A 25,861-nucleotide genomic window follows, 5' to 3' on the forward strand; every position below is an offset into this window, starting at 1 on the left:
GTTTAAATGTATTGGTAGGTCAAAGGTGAAGGTCACATTATCACTTGTAAGTTCTGTAGATCACCATTTGACTTTTAGTATAATAAATACTATTGTTTGCATCTTCTTAACTTGAAGATAATTTTAAGGAAGTAATTGATTTAATTTTACATTTGTTTTTAATTTTTTTTAAGGTTGTGTATTGCATTCCTTGAAAAGTGGGAAGATTTTATCTGCAGATGTTGGTTATAAAGGTACACAACTTAAGTTAACATTGCAGTTAGAAGGTGGACAGAGAGTAATATTTAAACCAAAATGGTAAGAAACAGTCATAAATCAGGATCTTGCATTTTTCTTTTTGTCATTTTATTGTCTATGTTCCAGACCATACGCGTACGGTCCGGACCGTATAAGTGTACACGTATGGTCCAACCATACGCGTACGATTGGACCATATGAGTATATGCGTATGGTCCAGTACAAGCTGACCATACATGTTATTGTTAATGGGTTAAATTTAAACAAACATTTATCACAATCTTTATTTTTATTTTTATAAATTGTTATTATTACAATTAGATGGATAAAATAAACAAATGAACAATTGAAATTAAATATTTGTTTAATTGTATATCTGAATCCTATTTTGGTACTCTCGCCCAAGGTGACACTTGCTACCACAAGTAATGTAATATTTTTTACATTTATATGTTTGCAGTTCCTTCATGTTCCTTTGCATTTGTAGTTTTTGTAAAGTTTCTAATATTCTAAACAATTGTCCTCCCACATTAATGCTTACTTCCGATATCGTCAAATTCAATGATCATCATTCAATTAATGTATTACTGATCAACATGCTAAAAACTAGATATTAACAGATTTAATTAGCGTGATTTTTTTAAATACATGTATTAAAAAATAAAGTTTTTATTTCAATTACAATTGAACTTTTCCATATTATTTTGAGAGTTAAGTTATTTTGATCTGTTACATATTAATCAAATCGTACGCGTACGGTACAACTGTATGAGTATTTTGAAAAAGTATGCATACGGTCCAGACCGTACGCGTACTGTCCAAATACTCATATGGTCTGGAACATCTATACTGTATGGGTTTTGCTCATTTTTGAAAGTTATTAAAGTGACCTATAGTAACTTACATCCATTTGGTTCATGGTAGAAATTTGTCTTTGCATCTCCATATTTTATATTCATAGGTTTAGCCTAGATTTAGTACAGCGAGCTCATATCCACAAGGGCTAACCCTTTAAAATAACAGTTTAATGAAACAGATTAATGTGCTCTATTCTTCCAGTTAATAAGCCACTGCTTAACATAATATCTGAATCCACATCTAAGGCAAATGTTTTCATGTTCTTTAGTGAGGATATTAAGTGGTTGTGTTGAAAAAAGCAATTATATATTAGGAAAAGGTGCTCACTGTTAATTCTGAAAAGGTTCTTACTGTTAATTCTAAAAATATTCTCACTGTTAATTCCCAAAATATTCTCACTGTTAATTCTAAAAAGGTCTGTTAATTCTGAAAAGGTTCTCATTGTTAATTCTAAAATGGTCTCATTGTCAATTCTGGAAAGGTTCTCACTGTTAATTCTGAAAAGGTTTTTACTCTTAATTCTGAAAAGGTTTTTACTCTTAATTCTGAAAAGGGTTTCACTGTTTATTCTGAAAAGGTCCTCAATGTTAATATTCTGAAAAGGTCCTCAATGTTATTCTGAAAAAGTCTTCACTATAATGTTGAGATGGAAAATCGAAATAATAAACATGTAAACTCTTGCTTCTATTACATGTCATTAATGCCAATCTGTTTTCACATTTCTATACATGTTATGCAGATTTTTATTATATATGATAATGGCTCCTGAACTTCTTCAACAAAGATCTAAAAAACATGCATTCTGAATCATCAAAAGTTTTTAATGTGTAATAGTACTTTGAAAAATAGATTTTGTTTCTTTACATTTGTTAAATATGCTTCATTTATAATAAGTGTTTTTCCAATCAAGATATTTGGTTTTGGTTGGTGTTATGTTATGTCCTTTGCGAAGTGAAGTATTTTATGAATGTGAAAAGGATATGTATTAAACGCATTACAGCACATTTTTGAATTAGAACCACATTTAATAAATTGTCCTCTGATTATAGATTATCAGTTATATTAATGAAGAAATGTGTCCATCAACCAAGAGATATAGCCACTTTTATTATCTATAAAACTCTAAATAAATATAAAATAAGGAGATGTGGTATCATGACATAATTATCCACCAGAGCCCAAAGAACTAGACCACTATAAGGTATCTATCTTAGAGTGGTATAATCAGACTTTTTAGGCACAAATAAGAAATACTAGCTGGTTTTACTTGTATTGATTCTAAACTCCATTTGCACATCAATCTCAACGTCATAAGTAGCATGACGTTACAATACATACATAGCGGTACCGCGAACGTCTAATGAACACAGTCCTGAACAGTATCCAACAATGATCAAAACCCACATTGCATAGCAAGCTCTAAAAGGCACTTACATGACAAATGTAAAACAATTAAAACTAGCAAACCAAGATATAACTATAATGAGCACTGAGTGTCAAAGTAATGTACTATAGTTCTCAACAAATCAAGTCTTTTTATTACTGAATGTGGAATTTATGAACTTAAACATACAAAGAAAATCAAGCTTAAGTGATAATTTATAATCATAGAATCGTTCTTTTTTTTGTAGCAAATATGAAAATGAAGATGTGATATGATTGCCAATGAGACATCTATCCCCAACAGACCACAATGACACAGACATTAACAACTATAGGTCACTGTACGGCCTTCAACAATGAGCAAAGCCCATACCGCATAGTCAGCTATAAAAGGCCCCCATATGACAATATAAAACAATTCAAACGAGAAAACTAACGGCCTTATTTGTATAAAAGAATGAATGAAAAACAAAATGTAACACATAAACAAACAACAACCACTGAATTACAGGCTCCAAAGTTTATGTTAGTAACTCTTATCTTTGTTGTGTAAAAATGAGAAGATGTGGTATGATTGCCAATTAAACAACTATGAGTGACCTTCAACGATGAGTGAAAGGAATGCCCACATTGTAAGCTATAACTTGTTTTCCATTGTAATCAAACAGTAGATGAACATGCCAAACTTTGTTTATTTTTACAGGTTTGAAAGAGATTTTGTTCAAGAAACTATAATTTCTGGTGGAGATAGACATAATGGGGAAATAGCTACATTCCATCTTGGCAGGTATATTTTATTAATATAAGACCAAACAGAATAATAGTTAGTAGATATAAAAAGATGTGGAATGAGTGCCAATGAGACAACTCTCCATCCAAGTCACAATTTGTAAAAGAAAAACCGTTATAGGTTTTAAGTGTTTACGTTTTGATTTTATCATGCTAATTTTGTAGAAGTTCTGACTTAAAAAATTTAATTATGATAATTGTTTTTCCAATCAAGATATTTGGTTTTAATTATAGCACTTGATGACTCATGCCTGAATGTAACAATTTGTTAAAATTTCAGAAGGTAAAAAACCTTGATACTTTACACTATCAAGTTTCTGTCATTTGCCATTGTCATTGACAGCATTTACATTGTTCAGAGACTGCTTAGAATTATCAAATGAATTTCTTGCTATTAATGAGTAGTAGAATAGTTGTTAAAAGATATAAGAAGATGTGTAATGTGGACCAATGAGACAACTCTCCATTCAAGTTACAATTTGTTAAAGAAAAATATTATTAGTTTGGTATGTGGTAGCTTTGCAAGGTTAACTGTACATGTTCGTCAGACAGGGCTAATTTGACCTTGACCTAACTTTTACGACCAATGTCCAATATAAATAAAAGGATATGTAGAATCATTGCCAATGAGACAACTTATAATTCAACAAAATTCAAATGACAAAGACGAAAGTATTTTTATAACATTTCTGTTAAGGCTTGTCAAGTTTTGGATTTTTTGTCAGTTTTTCGCAATCCTCTGATTTTATCCATTTGGATGCCTTGAAAAAATTTGCCCAGTGACCCCCAATTTTCTTTTTGTAAATCTTTTACATGTATAATGATAAGCCATTTGTAAAAGTCTTATAAAATTTTAATTATTTTTTAATAGTTTTTGAGAACTCAAACTTGTCAATGATAAAGCTATGAAAAGTCAAGAGAGAATATTTTCCCGCCAAAAATTCAATGGCTAATATCTCAAAAACGCATGGTAACCTATATATTTTTTTTGCTCTATGGATTCCTTTACTAATCCCCTATTAATATAAACTAGTGTTTTGAAAAGTTAATTACTTTGAAACTGAGAAGCGAACTCCCTTTAAATAAGCATAGAATTATTTTTTATTTAGTAAGAAACTGTAAATTTCTGACCAACTCTCAATAGTTTTTTTCAGTCATAGATAAAGGGAGACAACTGGATTAAAAAAAATCAGGATATGTTCCTTAACAATAAAATGTAAAATAAAAGCAACTTTTACCTCTTCCATGCTCCAAAACACCTGTATAAGTTCAAGGATATTTTTTTTACATGCTTGATACGCATAGGATTTTTTCAATAAAAAAAGTTCGTCAGGTTTAAAGTATTAATGCATTGCAAAAAACAAATATTTCACCAATGAAACTCTAGTCAGATCTTCTCATGAATATCCTTTTTATATTAGATACAAATTTTATTAAGTCTGATACAGAAATTTGTAGGCAAGATGTTTTAATTAAGGCACTACATAGGCGTAAAAAGGCGTCATTATGGAGGAAAGGGTTAAAACATAGTACTTTTTTTTTCAAGGCTCCTTGAACTGAGAAGAACACCTATAGCAGTTGGCAGAAAAATCAATTTGAAAACTGAAATCATTCCAGTAGCTTCTGATAGATTACTAAAGACATTCTTTACAAAAGGTATTTATCCCCCAATTTATTTAGTACAGTACATTCCGGTTATTTGCATAGCCTATTTGTCAGACGAAATTATGCAATAAAGCGGAGTATGCTTATATCCGAAATGACAAATTACGGAGTCAAATAACATCGATAGTGCAGATCAGCAAAGAAGAAAGTTATTTGTCTACTGTCATACATTTTATTTCATTGTGTATTCTTTCAATAAAGTTTATAAACACATTTTGTTTTAGTTTATTTATGTACCAACTTTTCCTTTACCTGAGATACGAAAATAAAATTGTTCTAAAAATAGATTTGTTTCTATGACCCGGATGTACAAATTAAATTGTTACGCTTTGTTTAAAATAAACTGTTTAACAATACTACACAGTTTATAATCATTGTAAACAATAATTGTGCAATGAACTGCCTTTGATATGCAGTATTTACCAATTACACAGTGATGTTACACTGTAACTTTAACACCGCTAGTTTCGTTTATGCAAAGCAGTTAACAGGTGATGGGGCCATGCACGGGTTATTTGCTAAACACGAGTGTTGAAAGTGAGAAAATATAATAATCAGAAGTTAATTTTCTTTTAGAAAAATATTAAAAAGGAAAGATTGATGTATAAAATTCTTCAACCATATATAAATGCCCTGTAATATTTAACATAAATGTAGATCACCCAAGCTGAATTACGAAATTACACATTGGATAATGATCGATAATTAGCAGGCGTTAATGTTTTAAAATTCACCCAAAATATAATCTATGAACAATGTTTGAAATCCAATCAATAATTAACACCTTTTGAGATAGAAGATCATAGAATGGTTGTGTTTTTACAACAATCAGCTGATTGACATTTTTATGACCTCGAGGCTTAAAATAGAATATGGGAAACTTTACCTGTGTACACATCGAGGCCTTTTCTATAATCATATAAACACGAAAGATACTGTTTTAAAACTTTATTTGAATAACACACAAGTAAATGTGAAATAATAATGAAAATTATGATGCATTCAAGAAAAATATACTTACCAAATTGCCGTTTCCGGTAAAAAATCTCGTCAGTTTTAACTGAGCATATCTAGCTGGCGATTATTTTCTATGCAATAAACCGAAATGCCACTTGTAAGGCTATGCATATAACCGGACAATTTAACATTAGGTGAATGGGAAACGGTTTTGTGCAGGAGAAAAGTATGCAATTAACCGAATTATGCTATTAAGCGGTATGCAATTAAGTGGAATCGACTGTATCATAATCTTTTGAAAGATAATTGTTGAAGATGACGTTTGCAAAAGGTAAAAATCTCAAATTGAAGATTACTTTATCTTTGATTGGTTTAAGAAAATTAGATCTGTGGTATCATCAATGATACAGCAATGAAATAATGAAATAAGAAAATATAAGTCAACATCAGCCTTTAAGGGGGCTCGCGGGTCTGAATCAAATTTTTTTTCTAATATAAGATTTCGCTATATTTTTCTATAAATTATCTATATTTTATACTAAAAAGTAAAATGAAATAAAAAAATGGGGTCACCATTCATTTATGCTCACAATCTGCCTCCACAAGAAGCATACATTTTTATTTATGTCCTCTTTTTCTGTTGAACTAATAGGAGAAATAGAGGTAATATCGAAATAAAAAAATAACCTAATTACAGAAATCACTAAAATTTTACAATTATTTAGTTTAAGTACAGCTTATTTGAAAACAATAATAAAAAATATAGGTCACCGATGTGTTAAAAAACATATTTAAATTTTAATGACGAAAAATGTCAAATTTGTAGCAAAGGGAGATAATTTGGAGCTTTTTCAATGATATAAACATTTTAAAAGTCAGCTGGGGCCAAACTGAATCGATTTTTTGGGTTGATTTCTGTACAATATCATAAAGTGATAACTATTAGGGTAATAAAGAAAATTTGTAAAGAAAAAACAAATGTTTAATTTTTTGCTGAAATTTTTGTACCCGGGAGCCTCCTTAACAATAGACATAAGTTAACAATATGCACCAACATCACATTGGTTTTATGGTAGCTTCTGAGGGATTGCTAAAGACATTCTTTAAAGTTCACAAAAGGTATTATAAAAAAAGAAGATGTGGTGTGATTGCCAATGAGACAACTATCCACAAGAGACCAAAATGACACAGAAATTAACAACTATAGGTCACTGTACGGCACTCAACAATGAGCAAAGCCCATACCACATAGTCAGCTATGACAAATTTAATCCCCCAAATTAATTAGTATCATAATCTTCTGAGAGATTATTGAAAACAACCTTTACAAAAGTTAAAAATTTCCAATTCAAGATTACCTTAGCTTTGATTATTTATCAACATAAGATGGTGTGGTATCATCAATGATACAGCAATGAAATAAAAAAAAAAGTCAACATAAGCCTTTAACAATAGACATAAGTTAACAAGATGCACGAACATCACATTGGTTTTATGGAAAAAAAACTTTAAGGTACAAAACATAAACAAAATGACTTTAATGTTCAAAGAAATAAGATAGGGTATGATTGCAAATGAGAAAACATACACCATAAGCCTAATGCTATAGAGGCTAGCATTAATAGCAACTGTAAGGTCACAATATGGAATTTAACAATCAGCATGACCAATGGTGCATAGCAAGCTATACCAGACTCTGAAGGTTTGTCTCAACAAAATCAGTATAATATTTATCCCATATTAAACTTGTCACAAGGATAGAGTAATCATATCAGATTGTTGGCAAATATGTTTGCAGTTTTCTGTTCATCAAAATCTTGAATGAGTTTGTCAGGAAAAGAGACCATCTTTCAAATGGATTTTTTTTTTTAAATATTACTCTCTCCTTATTTATATGAAGGTTTGAACTCATTAAAATTTAGGATGGTTTTGATAAATTTAGAAAATAAGATTAGGGAATCATTTTCACCTTGAAGGGAAGTTGTAAAATTATTATATTACTGTGGATTCATTTATTTTCGTAGGTATCAATTTTTGTGGACTGAGGAAAAGAGGAACTTATTTTTGTGGCCATTTGATTTCATGGTTTTTCGAAAATCTGCATATGATCATACAGCAAATTTGTAACTTGTTGAACATTTAAATTTGTGGTTTCCCTGTACCGACAAAATCCACGAAAATTGGTATCCAACCAATAATAATGGATCCATAGTAATTCTTGTCATAAGGGAAGCACCTTCATTTTTTGTCATATCCAATTCAAGCGTTTGATTGTTTCAACTCATCAAATCTCATTTCAGTATGAAAATAGAAAATCTGAAATGAAGGACCATATGCATGCTGTTCTTTACCACTGAACAAAGTGTATCAAAACTTTTGATAGGTACAATTTTTTCCAGGCTTGAAAAAATATCCCATGTTTGTAACTGTAGGTTTTTTATTTTTGTGGGTACTAATTTTAATTCTAATGCAACAACATTTGTAAAGTTTTGATTGGATAACGTCACTTATTTACATGGCATCAATTGACAATTGATTTTATGGGACGTACGCGCAAGCGCAGACGGCATATGATAGATTTTAAATACATATTTTAACGTTGTTTTCTGTTAGTTTCATTAGGATGGAGATAACAATATTGTATTTTAAGCTCCGACGGCATCAATTGGGGATTTGATGGTCGCAAATACCTGTTTACTGTCTTAATTTGCGACCATCAAATCTCCAATTGATGCCATCGGAACTTAAAGTACAATACAGTTATCTCCTAACTAGCATTTTTGTGGATACCATATTTAATTTCATTGTTAGGTATACATCTTTTTCAAAAACTTGTAATTCACTGGACATTTGAATTCGTGGCTCTCCTGTACCCTGGAAATACCAAAAATTGGTACATGTATTCAGATAATACTAAAATGAATCCATAGTTTAAATGTTTTTATTATCTATTTATTTTTTAGGTAGAAATCAGTGTTTTTATGGTAAATGTTTGTATTGTAAAGATGAATCCACTGGAGTATGTGCTGATGGAGATATTTTAGAGGGTGTCGTTATACTGTGGCTGCCAAATAGATATCCACTGAAAGTGTATCGTAGCCCTTGGCTTAGATCTTATAAACCTGGAGTGACTAAAAGGTAACTTCTATAATACATCTATACTTATAGAATTAATTAATTAATTAATCATAATATATTCAGACTTTGATTACAGACCTTGGGTATCTAATCTAAAGGAAACAAAATTATAATTTACTTAAACTCTCCTTTCATGAGCTATTGAAGTCTTATTTGACAAGAGAAGCGGGTGTTATGAGGCAAAATATTTTACCCTGTATTGTAGGAAAGAAACTAAGAACACTAACATCTGACACAAACTCCTAAACCTCACCTAAGTACATCGTTAAATATTGTAGATAAACAACAGTATAAAGGGCATTTGGGCAGTACAAGATTAAATTACAAATAATGATATTAGTTACACAGTGTGCTAGTGACCTAACTCCATATATATAGGGTCAATAAACTCCATATTTGGTATTAGGTTACTAGCACACTGTGTAAAACATTTACAAAATGACCTTTACCACTGATCAAATATTAAATACAGTTTCCACATGTTGTCTTTTAACCAATGATATTCCTAGAAGTGTAAAAGCGGTAAGATCAGTGTATGTATACTACTTTACAATACATGTAATGCAATGTCTGTATGTTCTATGACAATTCCAGGTGGCAGAGTGACAAGGATTTTTGTAAGGATGTGATAATGAAAGAGCCGTATAATTCTGGATCAATGTTAATGGACCTAGTAGATGCTACTATAGTAGACTATTTAATAGGCAATGCAGACAGACATCATTATGAAACATTGGGGACACAAAGCGATAGTATGGTGCTCATTTTGGACAATGGAAAGAGGTATACTTTAGAATTATTAAAATGTAGTTGTGTTTGTAACATTTATTTTTATCAGATGGTTAGATGTAAACAAAAAAAATGCAAAACAAAATTCAAGTAGAAAAATCTTACATTTAATTAAATAGCTTTGCAGAAATTTCTGTAAATCATAAAACTATAAATGGGAATTCAGTTTTAGACCATTTTTTTTCAGTTCACTTTTTAAAAAAAAATAATAGGAAGAAATGATTTAAGAAATTGTTTTTTTGTCTTTAGTTGTATTTTTAAGTAATTTTATTGATTTAATGACTTATAAATCCTAAAGTAACAACCTTTGAAATAACCATTATTTATTTGTTTTCAGTTTTGGAAATCCAGACTATGATGAATACACTATACTGGCCCCACTTTATCAGTGCTGCAAGTAGGTTTCCTCAATTTAACTGTATTTAGTATTGTAAATTTAGAAATTCAACTTGGGACCAACAATTTAAATAGACAGTTTTTGATAAGCCTTGCAAAGGGCCTTTTGTCCAGCTAGAATTATTCCAATTGGACATGCCATAAACAATGTTTAGCTCTCTATAAACTAAATGTGAATATTACAAAATCAGTTTTGGCTTTCAACAAAAAAAAAGATTGGCATCCTCATTTTACTTAAATAAAGGCAACAGTAGTACATGTATACTGCTGTTCAAAATTCATAAAACATGTCCCTGCTATTGGTAATAGGGCATTAAGTGTTACCATTGACAGTCCTTTCATCTGTCATATTTTCGTTTCTGCACTCTTAACTTAAATTTGCCTCATGCAAATACTGTAGGATGAAAGTCTAAAACAATGTTCAGAACCAAAAACTTGCAGAGGAAGTTTGAAAATGGGTTGTAAGTCAAATACCTTTCTAGAGTTATGTCCCTCTTTAACTTTGAAAATTGCAAAGCTTGAGTATAGCATTCATGTATTTATTTTATAAAACAAGATTGCCATGTAATTCACTTTTTCAAAATTTAAGATGTGAATGTGTAAAGTTTTGATTTGACTAAAGAAGAATTTGTGTCTGTTCTAGAGTACTTAAATTTTGTATAAGTATTTCCTGAAGAGATATATAATGCAGTTAATGTTAACTGAGTTTAATTGTGCTTATGGAGTTGATATAATAAAACCATATTCATTTTGTGTTAAATTGTTGAAGAATTGTGCAACATAATAGCTTCATTTTTTTTATTTTTATATAAAGGAACGTCTTGTCAGAAAAGAAGAGAGTAATTTAAATTTTTACATAACTTGAATATGACAATGAAATCTTGTTTTATCTATTTAAGAATTCGAGAATCCACATGGCAGACATTGCTTATGCTTCGTAATACTGTACTCAGCCAGACATTACAGACACTGTTAAGTCAGGATTCTCTAGAACCTGTTCTTCATGACAAATACTACGCAGCTTTAGACAGAAGACTAGAGAGAATCTTACTGGAGGTCAATGAATGTATTGTCGCTAAAGGCTTACAGCAAGTAATAACAGATACCAGTACACATTCATAGGTAAGTTAAGATAGGTACCAGTTAACCTTACTGGAGATCAATGAATGTATTGTGTCTAAAGGCTTACAGCAAGTAATAACTGATACCAGTACACATTCATAGGTAAGTTAAGTTAGGTACCAGTTAACCTTACTGGAGATCAATGAATGTATTGTGTCTAAAGGCTTACAGCAAGTAATAACTGATACCAGTACACATTCATAGGTAAGTAAGAATAGGTACCAGTTAACCTTGAAAGTTAAGGTTATAGGAAAAAGTGGTATGTTAATAGTATAATGTAATAATTGCCATCAATGTAATTACTCATAAACAAGCTGAACAAAATGTAGTGGGTACAAGTTTATATTAAGAGTAAAAATTGGTCACCATTTTACTAATACATGTGCAGATAAGTTTTTGAAGATAAAGTGACAGAGCCTTACCTGTCTGTCTTACCAGTGATGGGATATTTTTGACAGCCAAATATGAAAATGCTGAGCTATCAAATTGTTCAAAATTATACATTTTACGAATGGCTTTCATTTATTTTGACTTTATTGAACCATAAAACTAATTTTTGACTCTTCACATTGAATAATCCGCGAAGCGGAATATGTAAAATGTGAAGAGTCAAAAATTAGTTTTATGGTTCAATAAAGTCAAAATAAATTATTGCCATTCATTATTAATAAATTTCTAGGAAAAAAATAGGCTCAAAGAACTTTTAATACTATTTATATTAAAACAATAACAACATACACACATGTTGGCGTATGAATACACAACATCAGAATGGGCGTGTCTCCATAAAAATTGATAACATTGAAAATAAAACTAATACTTTTAACCAATCAGAAGACAGTAAATACACCAAATTTATTTATATATCAAATATCCCCTAAAGGTTGACTACCATTGCCAAATGTTGCTGCCAATTACTCCAAGAGTTAATAGTGGAAACAATTTGGATTTCATCCAATCAAAATTCGGAATGCATGCCAAATTGCATTAAAATATAAAAATCATCGTCACTGCTCTCAAATAAAATGAGATGTGAGTTATAAGGCAATAGGTAATCCAACGACACAAATAACTGTAAGACATATGCAGTGTGTATTGGGAAAGAATTATATTTGTGTTGATATTGGTTTTCCTGCATTCTCTCAAATATGTATTGATGCCACATCCACTTGTATTTTTTTTATCCATCTGATGAGTTTAATAAGCCTTTTCAACTGATTTTTATAGTTCCTTCTTATGTTGTACTGTAATACCACTGTCAAAGGTTAGGGGGAGGGTTGGGATCCCGCTAACATGTTTAATCTCGCCACATAATTTATGTATGTGCCTGTCCCAAGTCAGTAGCCTGTAATTCAGTGGTTGTTGGTTGTTTATGTGTTACATATTTGTTTTTCGTTCATTTTTTTACATAAATAAGGCCGTTAGTTTTCTCGTTTGAATTGTTTTACATTGTCTTATGGGGCGTTAGTTTTCTCGTTTGAATTGTTTTACATTGTCTTATCGGGCGTTAGTTTTCTCGTTTGAATTGTTTTACATTGTCTTATCGGGGACTTTTATAGCTGACTATGCGGTCTGCGCTTTGCTCATTGTTGAAGGCTGTACAGTGACCTATAATTGTTAATTTTTGTGTCATTTTGGTCTTTTGTGGATAGTTGTCTCATTGGCAATCATACCACATCTTCTTTTTAGCTCACTGGGCCCGAAGGCGTCCGTCTTCTGTCGTTCGTCGTTAACTTTTACAAAAATCTTCTCCTCTGAAACTATTGGGCCAAATTGAACCAAACTTGGCCACAATCATCATTGATGTATCTAGTTTAAAATTTGTGTTTTGTTACCCGGCTAACCAACCAAGATGGCCGCCATGGCTAAAAATAAAACATAGGGGTAAAATGAAGTTTTTGGCTTATAACTCAAAAACCAAAGCATTAAGGGCAAATCTGACATGGGGGTTAAATTGTTTATCTGGTCAAGATCTATCTGCCCTGAAATGTTTAGATGAATCAGACAACCCATTGTTGGAATGCTGCCCCTAAATTAGTAATTTTAAGGAAATTTTACTGTTTTTGGTTATTATCTTGAATATTATTATCGATGGAAATAAACTGTAAACAGCAATAATGTTCAGCTAAGTAAGATTTACAAATAAGTCAACATGACCAAAATGGTCAGTTGACCCCTTTAGGAGTTATTGCCCTTTATAGTCAATTTTTAACCTTTTTTCGTAAATCTCCATGATCTTTCACAAAAATCTTCTCCTCTGAAACTACCGGGCCAAATTAATGCAAACTTGGCCACAATCATCATTGATGTATCTAGTTTAAAATTTGTGTTTTGTTACCCGGCCAACCAACTAAAATGGCCGCCATTGCTAAAAATAGAACATAGGGGTAAAATGCAGTTTTTGGCTTATAACTCAAAAACCAAAGCATTTAGAGCAAATCTGACAGGGGAAAAATTTGTTTATCTGGTCAAGAACTATCTGTCCTGAAATTTTTAGATGAATTAGACAACCCATTGTTGGGTTGCTGCCCCTAAATTAGTAATTTGAAGGAAATTTTACTGTTTTTGGTTATTATCTTGAATATTATTATAGATGAAGATAAACTGTAAACAGCAATAATGTTCAGCAAAGTAAGATTTACAAATAAGTCAACATTACCAAAATGGTCAGTTGACCCCTTTAGGAGTTATTGCCCTTTATAGTAAATTTTTAACCTTTTTTCGTAAATCTCCATGATCTTTTACAAAAATCTTCTCTTCTGAAACTACCGGGCCACATTAATGCAAACTTGGCCACAATCATCATTGATGTATCTAGTTTAAAATTTGTGTTTTGTTACCCCGCCAACCAACTAAAATGGCCGCCATTGCTAAAAATAGAACATAGTGGTAAAATGCAGTTTTTGGCTTACAACTCAAAAACCAAAGCATTTAGAGCAAATCTGATAGGGGAAAAATTTGTTTATCTGGTCAATAACTATCTGTCCTGATGAATCAGACAACCCATTGTTTGGTTGCTGCCCCTAAATTAGTAATTTTAAGGTAATTTTGCTGTTTTTTGTTATTATCCTGAATATTTTTATAGATAGAGATAAACTGTAAACAGCAATAATGTACAGCAATTTAAGACTAAAAAATAAGTCAAAATGACCAAAATGGTCAATTGACCCCCTAAGAAGTTATTGTCCTTTATAATCAATTTTTAACAATTTTCATAAAATTTGTAAATTTTTACTAACATTTTCCACTGAAACTACACGGACAAGTTCATTATAGATAGAGATAATTGTAAGCAGCAAGAATGTTCAGTAAAGTAAGATGTACAAACACATCACAATCACCTAAACACAATTTTGTCATGAACTGACTGCTTGCTTTGTTTAATTCACATATATCAAGGTGAGCGACACAGGCTCTTTAGATTTAGGCTAGTTTATATTGAACTCTATTTGATATACTTCTTTGCACATAAACTCATAGTTGACCTACTGTGAAAGTACTTTAATTTGTGGGTATAAATTTCTTGGTTTGAGCAATATTTACATGTTCGTGGGTTTTTAAATTTATGGATTTTAGTTTTCTAAAAAAAAAATTGAAAAATTACTTTAAAGCCTTTAGAAAAGAAGGTTACAAATAGTCTGTATTGAAGGAAATTGCAAAGAAAACACTGACCCGTGTAAATCATAGTAACAACACCAATTAACCCAAGATAAAGTGATCAATAGGTTAAAGACCATCAAAGGTGTTAATTAGGCCATACACATGTCACCTATAGAAAACTTATAACATAACCAAATGCTATGAATGTATATTGAATTGTCAAATAATTCTTATCAAAATCAAGTGTAGCATGAAATTATTATTTCCCACATGTACATATAAAATGAACACTTTATCATACTAGCATATGAATACCGGAAATCGGACTTTCATCAATCAAAAATAATTTTTATTGGAAATAAAAGATCAAAAGTTGTATAGTTTAGGTTATTAAAGATAAAATGGGTATAACCTTGCATGCAGCTGTAGTTCTGTGACTGTTTTTACAGTATTCTCAGATTTAGCGTTATCTATAATACTAAAATTACGAGGTCCAATTTGTCAGCCGTCATCTCGTAAAAACGACGAATCAAAGAATTCAACTTTATATATAACTAATATAGTACAAAGGTGTAGATTAAAAATTACACCACTCCAGGCCCTTTTGTTTTCCACATAATTAATATTGCCAATAATTAAGAAGTTCCGGGTCCAGTTCGATACCGATACCAATAGTATATTCACCTGTTACCTATTACCTTATCTGTACGTTCCGCATCTGACAGGCACACCACCAAACGGTGTATTTATTAGTAATATGCTATATACACGAGTCATAATCACAGGGTTGACACTACTAAATTGTCAAATTGTAACCTATTGTAGTATTTAATCAGTTAGACTTTATCAGATGACAATACCACATGTAATACTAAAATAAGGCTTACGCAGAGTTATATACTTTAATTTAGTCACGGACCCGCGCTATCACAGGTGTGTTCTAGTTTAATATATTCTCTAGATCATATCAATGGTCAAACCTTCATGGGGATCTTTCCATGTCTTGATTTGGACAATGGTTGTTTTATTTTGTTGGACACTAAAATTCGTGGATAAAGTCATCCACGAAAACCACGAAAATTGGTACCCCACGAATAAAAGTACTTTCACAGTATACCTAGCTAAGAAATGGTACGCAACAAATAAAAATGAATCCAAAAGAAAAGTATTCTATAGATCTCTTTTTGAATAACATATTTGAGTATGTCAGGATTTTCTGTTTAAAAGTTACTTATGTTGCTTCTTTTTCTTTGTTTCAGCATGCAATGATATCCAGTGATCAAACAGTCAAGGCAGCATTATATGACATGACTTTATAACATGTTAAACAATCTCTGATGTCAAAGAGTCTTCCAATCCTTCAAAATGTAGGGCTTTCAGTGTTTAAGATCAAAATCAATGTATACAATCAAATGTGCAATTATTTCATATTTTTTATCATTAGACAAAACCAAACTACACAATTGAAATGATGGGGTGGTTCTCCTACAGTCTCACAGTTCTTTAGGTTTAAAATGATATAATTCTTTATTTAAGAAAATGCCATATTTCAGGCAAATCTTTCTTACTCTAAAATTAGGATATTCCACAATTTTCTAGATAAGGAAATTCCTGTACCAAAATAAAACTTCATGGAAAGTTTAAATGAGAACATTTTTTTTTATTTTATTTTTTTTTTGCCCAAAATTGCTTACCTTATCCACAATTTAACTGGTTTTTTTATTCTAAATATTTTGTATTGTCTTTGAGTGTACTTTCTGTAATTTTGTCTCCCTTAAATCCTTACAAATAATATGTGACTGAAAAGTCTTTCTTTTTCTTGATTTTTAATCTGTATTTGAATTTATACAATTTATACACATGTCTTTCATGATTAATAAATAAATAGTTTACATATCAAAACAAATGTTGTGTTTTTTTTACCCCGCTTAAAAAAGTGGGGTAAACTGTTTTACCTCTGTCTGTTCGTTCATTCACCCCATGAATATATTTCATTACATCTTTCTCATGAACTACATCATAAGGAATTCTGAAATTCGGTTTAAGGGTTTATATAACTCAGCTATTCTGTGTGCTGTGTTTTCAATAACTTCCTGCTAAACGAAACATTTAGGCAGGGGTATCATCAGTCAGCAGTAGCTCACAGTTTCACTTGTTTTTGATGCAATTGTACATAGCCTTTAAGCAATCTGACTTCTCAACATTGTATCTGCATGATTCGGCTGCTGATGTATAACATTTGATGTCCCTATCCCTATTTAAGCAGTCAGGTAATCAAGTTCTTTAAGTCTTTAAAATATTGTCCTGAGGGTTTACCTGTTTCTGTATTTCATTGGACAATGTTTTTTTTTGATTTTTTTTTCTCTCATTTTCTGATATGTATAGGTCAATTAAAATTGAAAGTTATAAATGCCTTAATACAGAATCACACAAAAGAATTCTAGGATATTAAATATGAATACATCCTGCTCCACATGTGGCACCTGTCGTGTTACTCATGTAAGCACAGACCCTGTGATAAGTCTCATTCTTCAAGTGTCATTTTTTCAACTCCACTTAGAACTCTTTGTTTAAATGCTTCCTTGTAAGCAACATTTCTCTCTCAGTGAAATCATGATAGTAAACACAACCCTGAAATATTGTAAAAACTGGTTTTGTATTATCTTTCTGGAAATTTTCATTTCTCTCTCAGTGAAATCATGATAGTAAACACAACCCTTAAATATTGTAAAAACTGGTTTTGTATAATCTTTGTTGAAATTTTTGCTTCATTAGATATTTTATATTGCTCCCTGTGCTTGCTTTACTTCTAGTCATAGTCATTAAGACATTTCAAAGACGAGGAGAACACTTAAAAGAGAAGAAGGAATACATTACAATTGTCTTTATCAGTATTATGATTACACTGAAATAAATCAATATCAGATGGTTCTCCAGTATGTATCCCCTAGGGTCACAAAATCAAATTTTAAAATTGCCAGTTTGCCACAGGTCACCATGTCACTTTAAGGGGAAAAAGTTTTAACATGTTTTAAGAAAACAGGTCCTTTTAAATGACACGTCAGATCGTAAGGATGCTTGCCAACACCTTAAACAATGTTGGATCCAAGGGGTGTCTGGGAATTGGAATCCTCCCTTTTTTGATGATCATTTTTTTTGAATTAGGATATATGTTTGCTCACCCTTTTTATCCTGGGTTGGAACCCCCCTTTGAAAAAGACTTAATCTGCCCCTGTCTGGTCGCTTGCCCGGGATTTTACTATCTTGGACAATTCAAGAGGCTTTGAGTGCTTCAAAGAAATATATTGCACATCTGGCTAAATCCCATTAACACTTCAATCACAAGTTGAACAAAACGCTTACTAGTATTAACATCTGTAATTAAAATTAAAATATAGTATTTTTAATTGATTTATGGTGCAAGCCTTGTTTCCATGGTTGATAATTTTTCATCGATCAGTGCTAAGGTTTTGCAATTCAGTTACTCGTAAACTACATGTATCTATCGAATTGTAATGTATCAAACAGGAATCAGGTGATGTTATCAAAGGCTACTATTTCAATAAGGTTTATTGATTTAAATGCATATAAATACATTTTCCCTCGCTCTAGGAGTGTAGAATAAATTACAACTATCCTGTTCCTCCATTTGTTTGTCACCCTTTTCTCAAAACTAATGAGAATTATTTCATCTTTGAGCCAATGCAGCCTGACGATGTTGAGTTGTAAGGCATTAGTAATTTTCAGGATCTGTCATACTAGTACCTGTGTGCTAATACTCTGAGTTACAATAGGAGTATGCTAAGCTTGGCAATCTCTTGTTCACACCATTTTAGTATTGCCTGCAACAAATGTTACAGAATGGGATAGGGATGAGACGGTGTACTTTATATTCCAGAAGGTAATTGAACTGGATATTTTACATGCAGATGCCTTATGTTCTAATGTTTCAATCTTGTACATAACCATTGTCTTTGATTCATAGTTCAGCAACTGCTTTATAAAACAAACTAAATTTATAACATGACTTTTTTTCAGTCATGGGTAAAAGGAGATCCACTAAAAGATCCAAGATTCGACCGTGGTATCGGATATGCATCTTGTATTATCTTTTCATTTAATTTTCGGTAATCCACGCTAAGTCGCCATAATTAGTATTTTTTTTGTGCACTATAATAGTCAATGAGAGCATATTTTTTCTAAACATATCTTTTCTAATGTAAATTTTCTTTTTATTGCCCATTTATGGGCATTATGTTTGTTTTCTGGCCTGTGCGGCTGTCCGTCCGTCCGTGTGTCCCGCTTCAGGTTATGGTTTTATTTAAAGTTTTTTGTCGAGGTAGTTTTTGATGAAGTTGAAGTTCAATCAACTTGAAACTTAGTACACATGTTCCCAATGATATGACCTTTCTAATTTTAATGCCAAATTAGAGATTTCCCCCCATTTTCACGGTCCACTGAACATAGAAAATGATAGTGCGGATGGTGTACTGGGGACACATTCTTGTTCATTTTTATTCTGGGTAATGATATCGTGGGCTATTCAATTGGTGTTTCATCATATATTATTTTAAAGAATGCAGCCTAAAAAAGCATGAATTTCCATTTGTATTTGCGAAAAATGGTATTGCATTAATACTTTTGAAATAAACTCAGTCTGTTCTTGTGTTATTAACTTCCTTCTAACTAGAATCGTCCTGCTCATATTTTTGTTCTGAAAATCGGGTAATAGAGCTCGTCTAAAATAACCTTTGTAAGATACGTCGATGTCAATTTAGATTTGCGGGTAACGTAACATTTAACAAAAAAAAACGTTAAACTAAATAGCTGTTAATTCTTAATATTGTTAGAGTCACAAAAATAGAAATCGTCCCACATTTGTTGAAATTCATGGTGCTGTAACTAGGTTTTGAGAAGACAGCAGGACCCGCTTCGATTCGAATTGCCTTTGTAGCCTTTGTCGTCGTCTTATCGCCGGCGTGACCGTAGCTTTAGTAAGTAACATGTCAATCGCCAATCTAAGCCATTATGTTTCATTAAAGTTTTCTAAGGCGACTGAACTTTACAACGAAGAATCTCCCATCTTTCTTGTCAGTACCGATTCTACTATACTACTATGTGTTTAGAAAGTATGAGGGCCCTCATGGGGTTTTTGATTATGTGATTACTTGGCCGTTTTTTTAATGATTATTTGATTATTAAGCCAAATATTTCATGATTATTTGATTACCTAGGACTGTAGGTTGATTACTAAAGATAAGCAAATATTTAATGATTATGTTATTATATTGGCAAAAAAATGGTGATTATGTGATTACTAGGACCCCCTCCCCCATGAGGGGCCTCAAGTATATCGTAATTGTCTCCAAAACAACCTTTACTTAATCAGGTGTCTATAATGTTTTCCTGAAGTATAAGATGCCATTTATCTCCAAAGCATTTTAATCCCAGTGTAAATGAAAATACTTTATTAAGTCTTCTAACAAATTTGATTCCACTGCTCAAAAAATATAAGAAAAGCAACACAAAATTCATCAAATGGCAAGGTCACAACTGCTGTTCCTATCACATTTCATTTACGATTTGGAACTTAACGAAATAACTGTGGTCACGGGCAATATGCCTGCATGTAAGTGTATGAGTTGATCTTGACTAACTAAATATGAAAATTGAAATGGGGGACAACAACCTGACCTTAGAGTCGACTACAGCCGAAGGCCACCAATGTGTCTTCAAAGCAAGGAGAAAGTCCTCAGGCGCCCCTAAATAAAGTTGTGAACTAGTTCATTGAAAATGGATATCACACTTAACTCCAAAACATATAAATGAACTAAAATTTAAAAAAAAAAGCCTTCAAGACTACCAAAGGGCCAGAGGCTCTTAACTCAGGACTGGCGCAAAAATGCGACGGGGTTAAAAATGTTTTGTGAGATATCAACCCTTACCTATGTACCTCTAACCTAAGCCTGAGACTACTATAACACAGTAGTTTCAGCCTAAGCAGAATAAAGAAACACATAGCAATACGTACAAATTGTCAATTAAATCAGTTTAAAAGATTTTGTTTCTTGCTTTCACATTGGTTTAAAATTAATTTTATTATTATATAATATTGAATATTGGTGAGGTCATAGTAAAATTTTAAATAATTACATCATCTAATTTTCAAAAACGAAAGGATTGCCAAAATTTGAAAAACTGAAGTCGTTTGTATCCTTCATCTGATAAGTACAACTCTCTTTGTATACTTAAACTATATATCCTTACTGCCCAAATTTACTACTGTATATATAACGTAATGCGATTGCCCTCAGTATTAAGCTAGAGAATGCCGCTATAAATATATAGACGCGGATCATGCAATTCATATAATAAATAATAAATACATGATATGAAAAATCTTATTTTCAAGACTTGGATTTCATTATATTAAAAGATCTTAAAACCCTTTCAAGAGAGAATCAATGCTAGGCATATTTATTAGCCTTTCAAAATTAAGAGACTGACATCATTCAAAATAAATGAAAAAAAAACTGTTCAAATATACTTAATAAACCAAATAAAAGACCCTCGTATGTTGATCAATGCAAATCCAAATTTGATCGATTAACATTATGTAAATTAAGGTTAAGTGCTCATAAGTTTATCTACTGAAAGAAGGAGATATCTTTCGTGGGGAAAATTTGGTTGATTATAGAGGGAATCACTGAAGCATGACTGGAGTGTCCCCCCTTTTAGGTCAGTCAGAGCCCCCCAAAACATTGACATTTTTTTGTCTTTTGATCAGATATGTAGTAGGCTTTCTAAATTGAAAAGCCCACAATTGTCAAAAAATAGTTTAAGTCAAAATATTCTTCTTCAGAAGTTTTATATCCAAATACTAAGTGTCTTAGTTTTACCTTAAAAGTTATTTTACTGTAATTTAAAACTTCATTTATTTTATTCCAAAAACGTTTTAAAAAGTCTCCAAAGCATTTTAATCCCAGTGTAAATGAAAATACTTTATTAAGTCTTCTAACAAATTTGATTCCACTGCTCAAAAAATATAAGAAAAGCAACACAAAATTCATCAAATGGCAAGGTCACAACTGCTGTTCCTATCACATTTCATTTACGATTTGGAACTTAACGAAATAACTGTGGTCACGGGCAATATGCCTGCATGTAAGTGTATGAGTTGATCTTGACTAACTAAATATGAAAATTGAAATGGGGGACAACAACCTGACCTTAGAGTCGACTACAGCCGAAGGCCACCAATGTGTCTTCAAAGCAAGGAGAAAGTCCTCAGGCGCCCCTAAATAAAGTTGTGAACTAGTTCATTGAAAATGGATATCACACTTAACTCCAAAACATATAAATGAACTAAAATTTAAAAAAAAAAGCCTTCAAGACTACCAAAGGGCCAGAGGCTCTTAACTCAGGACTGGCGCAAAAATGCGACGGGGTTAAAAATGTTTTGTGAGATATCAACCCTTACCTATGTACCTCTAACCTAAGCCTGAGACTACTATAACACAGTAGTTTCAGCCTAAGCAGAATAAAGAAACACATAGCAATACGTACAAATTGTCAATTAAATCAGTTTAAAAGATTTTGTTTCTTGCTTTCACATTGGTTTAAAATTAATTTTATTATTATATAATATTGAATATTGGTGAGGTCATAGTAAAATTTTAAATAATTACATCATCTAATTTTCAAAAACGAAAGGATTGCCAAAATTTGAAAAACTGAAGTCGTTTGTATCCTTCATCTGATAAGTACAACTCTCTTTGTATACTTAAACAATATATCCTTACTGCCCAAATTTACTACTGTATATATAACGTAATGCGATTGCCCTCATTTTTAAGCTAGAGAATGCCGCTATAAATATATAGACGCGGATCATGCAATTCATATAATAAATAATAAATACATGATATGAAAAATCTTATTTTCAAGACTTGGATTTCATTATATTAAAAGATCTTAAAACCCTTTCAAGAGAGAATCAATGCTAGGCATATTTATTAGCCTTTCAAAATTAAGAGACTGACATCATTCAAAATAAATGAAAAAAAAACTGTTCAAATATACTTAATAAACCAAATAAAAGACCCTCGTATGTTGATCAATGCAAATCCAAATTTGATCGATTAACATTATGTAAATTAAGGTTAAGTGCTCATAAGTTTATCTACTGAAAGAAGGAGATATCTTTCGTGGGGAAAATTTGGTTGATTATAGAGGGAATCACTGAAGCATGACTGGAGTGTCCCCCCTTTTAGGTCAGTCAGAGCCCCCCAAAACATTGACATTTTTTGTCTTTTGATCAGATATGTAGTAGGCTTTATAAATTGAAAAGCCCACAATTGTCAAAAAATAGTTTAAGTCAAAATATTCTTCTTCAGAAGTTTTATATCCAAATACTAAGTGTCTTAGTTTTACCTTAAAAGTTATTTTACTGTAATTTAAAACTTCATTTATTTTATTCCAAAAAAGTTTTAAAAAGTCTCCAAAGCATTTTAATCCCAGTGTAAATGAAAATACTTTATTAAGTCTTCTAACAAATTTGATTCCACTGCTCAAAAAATATAAGAAAAGCAACACAAAATTCATCAAATGGCAAGGTCACAACTGCTGTTCCTATCACATTTCATTTACGATTTGGAACTTAACGAAATAACTGTGGTCACGGGCAATATGCCTGCATGTAAGTGTATGAGTTGATCTTGACTAACTAAATATGAAAATTGAAATGGGGGACAACAACCTGACCTTAGAGTCGACTACAGCCGAAGGCCACCAATGTGTCTTCAAAGCAAGGAGAAAGTCCTCAGGCGCCCCTAAATAAAGTTGTGAACTAGTTCATTGAAAATGGATATCACACTTAACTCCAAAACATATAAATGAACTAAAATTTAAAAAAAAAAGCCTTCAAGACTACCAAAGGGCCAGAGGCTCTTAACTCAGGACTGGCGCAAAAATGCGATGGGGTTAAAAATGTTTTGTGAGATATCAACCCTTACCTATGTACCTCTAACCTAAGCCTGAGACTACTATAACACAGTAGTTTCAGCCTAAGCAGAATAAAGAAACACATAGCAATACGTACAAATTGTCAATTAAATCAGTTTAAAAGATTTTGTTTCTTGCTTTCACATTGGTTTAAAATTAATTTTATTATTATATAATATTGAATATTGGTGAGGTCATAGTAAAATTTTAAATAATTACATCATCTAATTTTCAAAAACGAAAGGATTGCCAAAATTTGAAAAACTGAAGTCGTTTGTATCCTTCATCTGATAAGTACAACTCTCTTTGTATACTTAAACTATATATCCTTACTGCCCAAATTTACTACTGTATATATAACGTAATGCGATTGCCCTCAGTATTAAGCTAGAGAATGCCGCTATAAATATATAGACGCGGATCATGCAATTCATATAATAAATAATAAATACATGATATGAAAAATCTTATTTTCAAGACTTGGATTTCATTATATTAAAAGATCTTAAAACCCTTTCAAGAGAGAATCAATGCTAGGCATATATAATAGCCTTTCAAAATTAAGAGACTGACATCATTCAAAATAAATGAGAAAAAAAACTGTTCAAATATACTTAATAAACCAAATAAAAGACCCTCGTATGTTGATCAATGCAAATCCAAATTTGATCGATTAACATTATGTAAATTAAGGTTAAGTGCTCATAAGTTTATCTACTGAAAGAAGGAGATATCTTTCGTGGGGAAAATTTGGTTGATTATAGAGGGAATCACTGAAGCATGACTGGAGTGTCCCCCCTTTTAGGTCAGTCAGAGCCCCCCTTTAGGCAAAGTTCTGGATGCGCCACTGCCGGATATAAAAAGGCAGTGTCTGCGGGTACCCGCATGCGGGTACGAATAGTCAAATTGCCGTTCTAGGCTGCGCGTACCCACATCCGGTTTTCTATTAAAATGCCATCGGATCAGGAATGAATCATGAAATATATATGGAATTTATCGATAATATGGGAATTTCGTGTAGAACGAGTGAACAGTATGAAAAATAATATTTTCAAATTGTATTTATTAAATAATGATACATAATAAACATTGCAAAAGTAAATACACAATGATGGAGATTGAAACTGTACAGTCCCTGTAAGAGAAAAACATGATAGAAATTAATACTTTTATAAAATTGAAATGAAAATTTAAAGAATAAAATTTAAATAATTTAAAAATATACCCATATGATATTTTACAATAATTTGTTAGTAAAATGTATTAAAAACAGAATCTGAAAATTTAAATATAATAAAAATACTAAAATTTAAGCTTGAGTTTATAAAAATTAAAGAAGCAAGTAATAATATCAATTTAAACCAATTATAAAAGATTCATGTATTAAACTAATTAAGATTTGGAACACATTTTACATATCCAATATGATTGTTTTGGCTGCTAAAGACTCCGAATTTCTTTTATACAATTGTATGCAATTTAACCCTATCAAGATAGTTCTGTACACATTTATCTAATTCATGATAAGTCTGAAATGTCTTCCCCACAGTTAAATGAGTTATAATACATGTATCACTCTCTTCACTTTTAAGAATATTTACTAACTGAGAAAAAACTGTTCACTTACACTTACCTATATAGTATATGTGTATATAAATAAAAATTCTGAGTAGTTTTAATCAATTTATTCACTAATTGCAACACATACCATATATTATTTCACGTTTCATTCCCGATCCAACGGCATTTCATTATAAAACCGGATATGGGTACGCGCAGCCTAGAACGGCAATTTGACTATTTGTACCCGCATGCGGGTACGCGCAGACACTGCCATACAAAAACGGTAGCTGTTAAACAAAAAGATGCCGGATTCCAAGCAGTACGTACGTCCCCACTCCCGGAAAAAAAAACACCAAACCAA

At 31.5% G+C, this 25,861-nt stretch overlaps 1 protein-coding gene across 1 annotated transcript in view; it reads left to right on the plus strand.

Moving 5' to 3' along the window:
* LOC134708150 (glycosaminoglycan xylosylkinase-like) overlaps positions 1-16,731 on the plus strand; it is a 63,939-nt gene extending 47,208 nt beyond the window's left edge. The window contains exons 3-10 of the mRNA XM_063568472.1: positions 174-297; positions 3,182-3,265; positions 4,814-4,923; positions 8,853-9,027; positions 9,622-9,810; positions 10,154-10,213; positions 11,112-11,334; positions 16,194-16,731. Of these exons, the coding sequence (XP_063424542.1) occupies positions 174-297; positions 3,182-3,265; positions 4,814-4,923; positions 8,853-9,027; positions 9,622-9,810; positions 10,154-10,213; positions 11,112-11,334 (965 nt within the window). The 3' untranslated portion in view covers positions 16,194-16,731. The remainder of the gene's footprint in view (positions 1-173; positions 298-3,181; positions 3,266-4,813; positions 4,924-8,852; positions 9,028-9,621; positions 9,811-10,153; positions 10,214-11,111; positions 11,335-16,193) is intronic.
* The last annotated feature ends 9,130 nt before the right edge of the window (positions 16,732-25,861 follow it).

This window comes from Mytilus trossulus, chromosome 2 (genome assembly GCF_036588685.1).
Source record: "Mytilus trossulus isolate FHL-02 chromosome 2, PNRI_Mtr1.1.1.hap1, whole genome shotgun sequence".
In the NCBI taxonomy this organism is placed as follows: Eukaryota; Metazoa; Mollusca; class Bivalvia; order Mytilida; family Mytilidae; genus Mytilus; species Mytilus trossulus.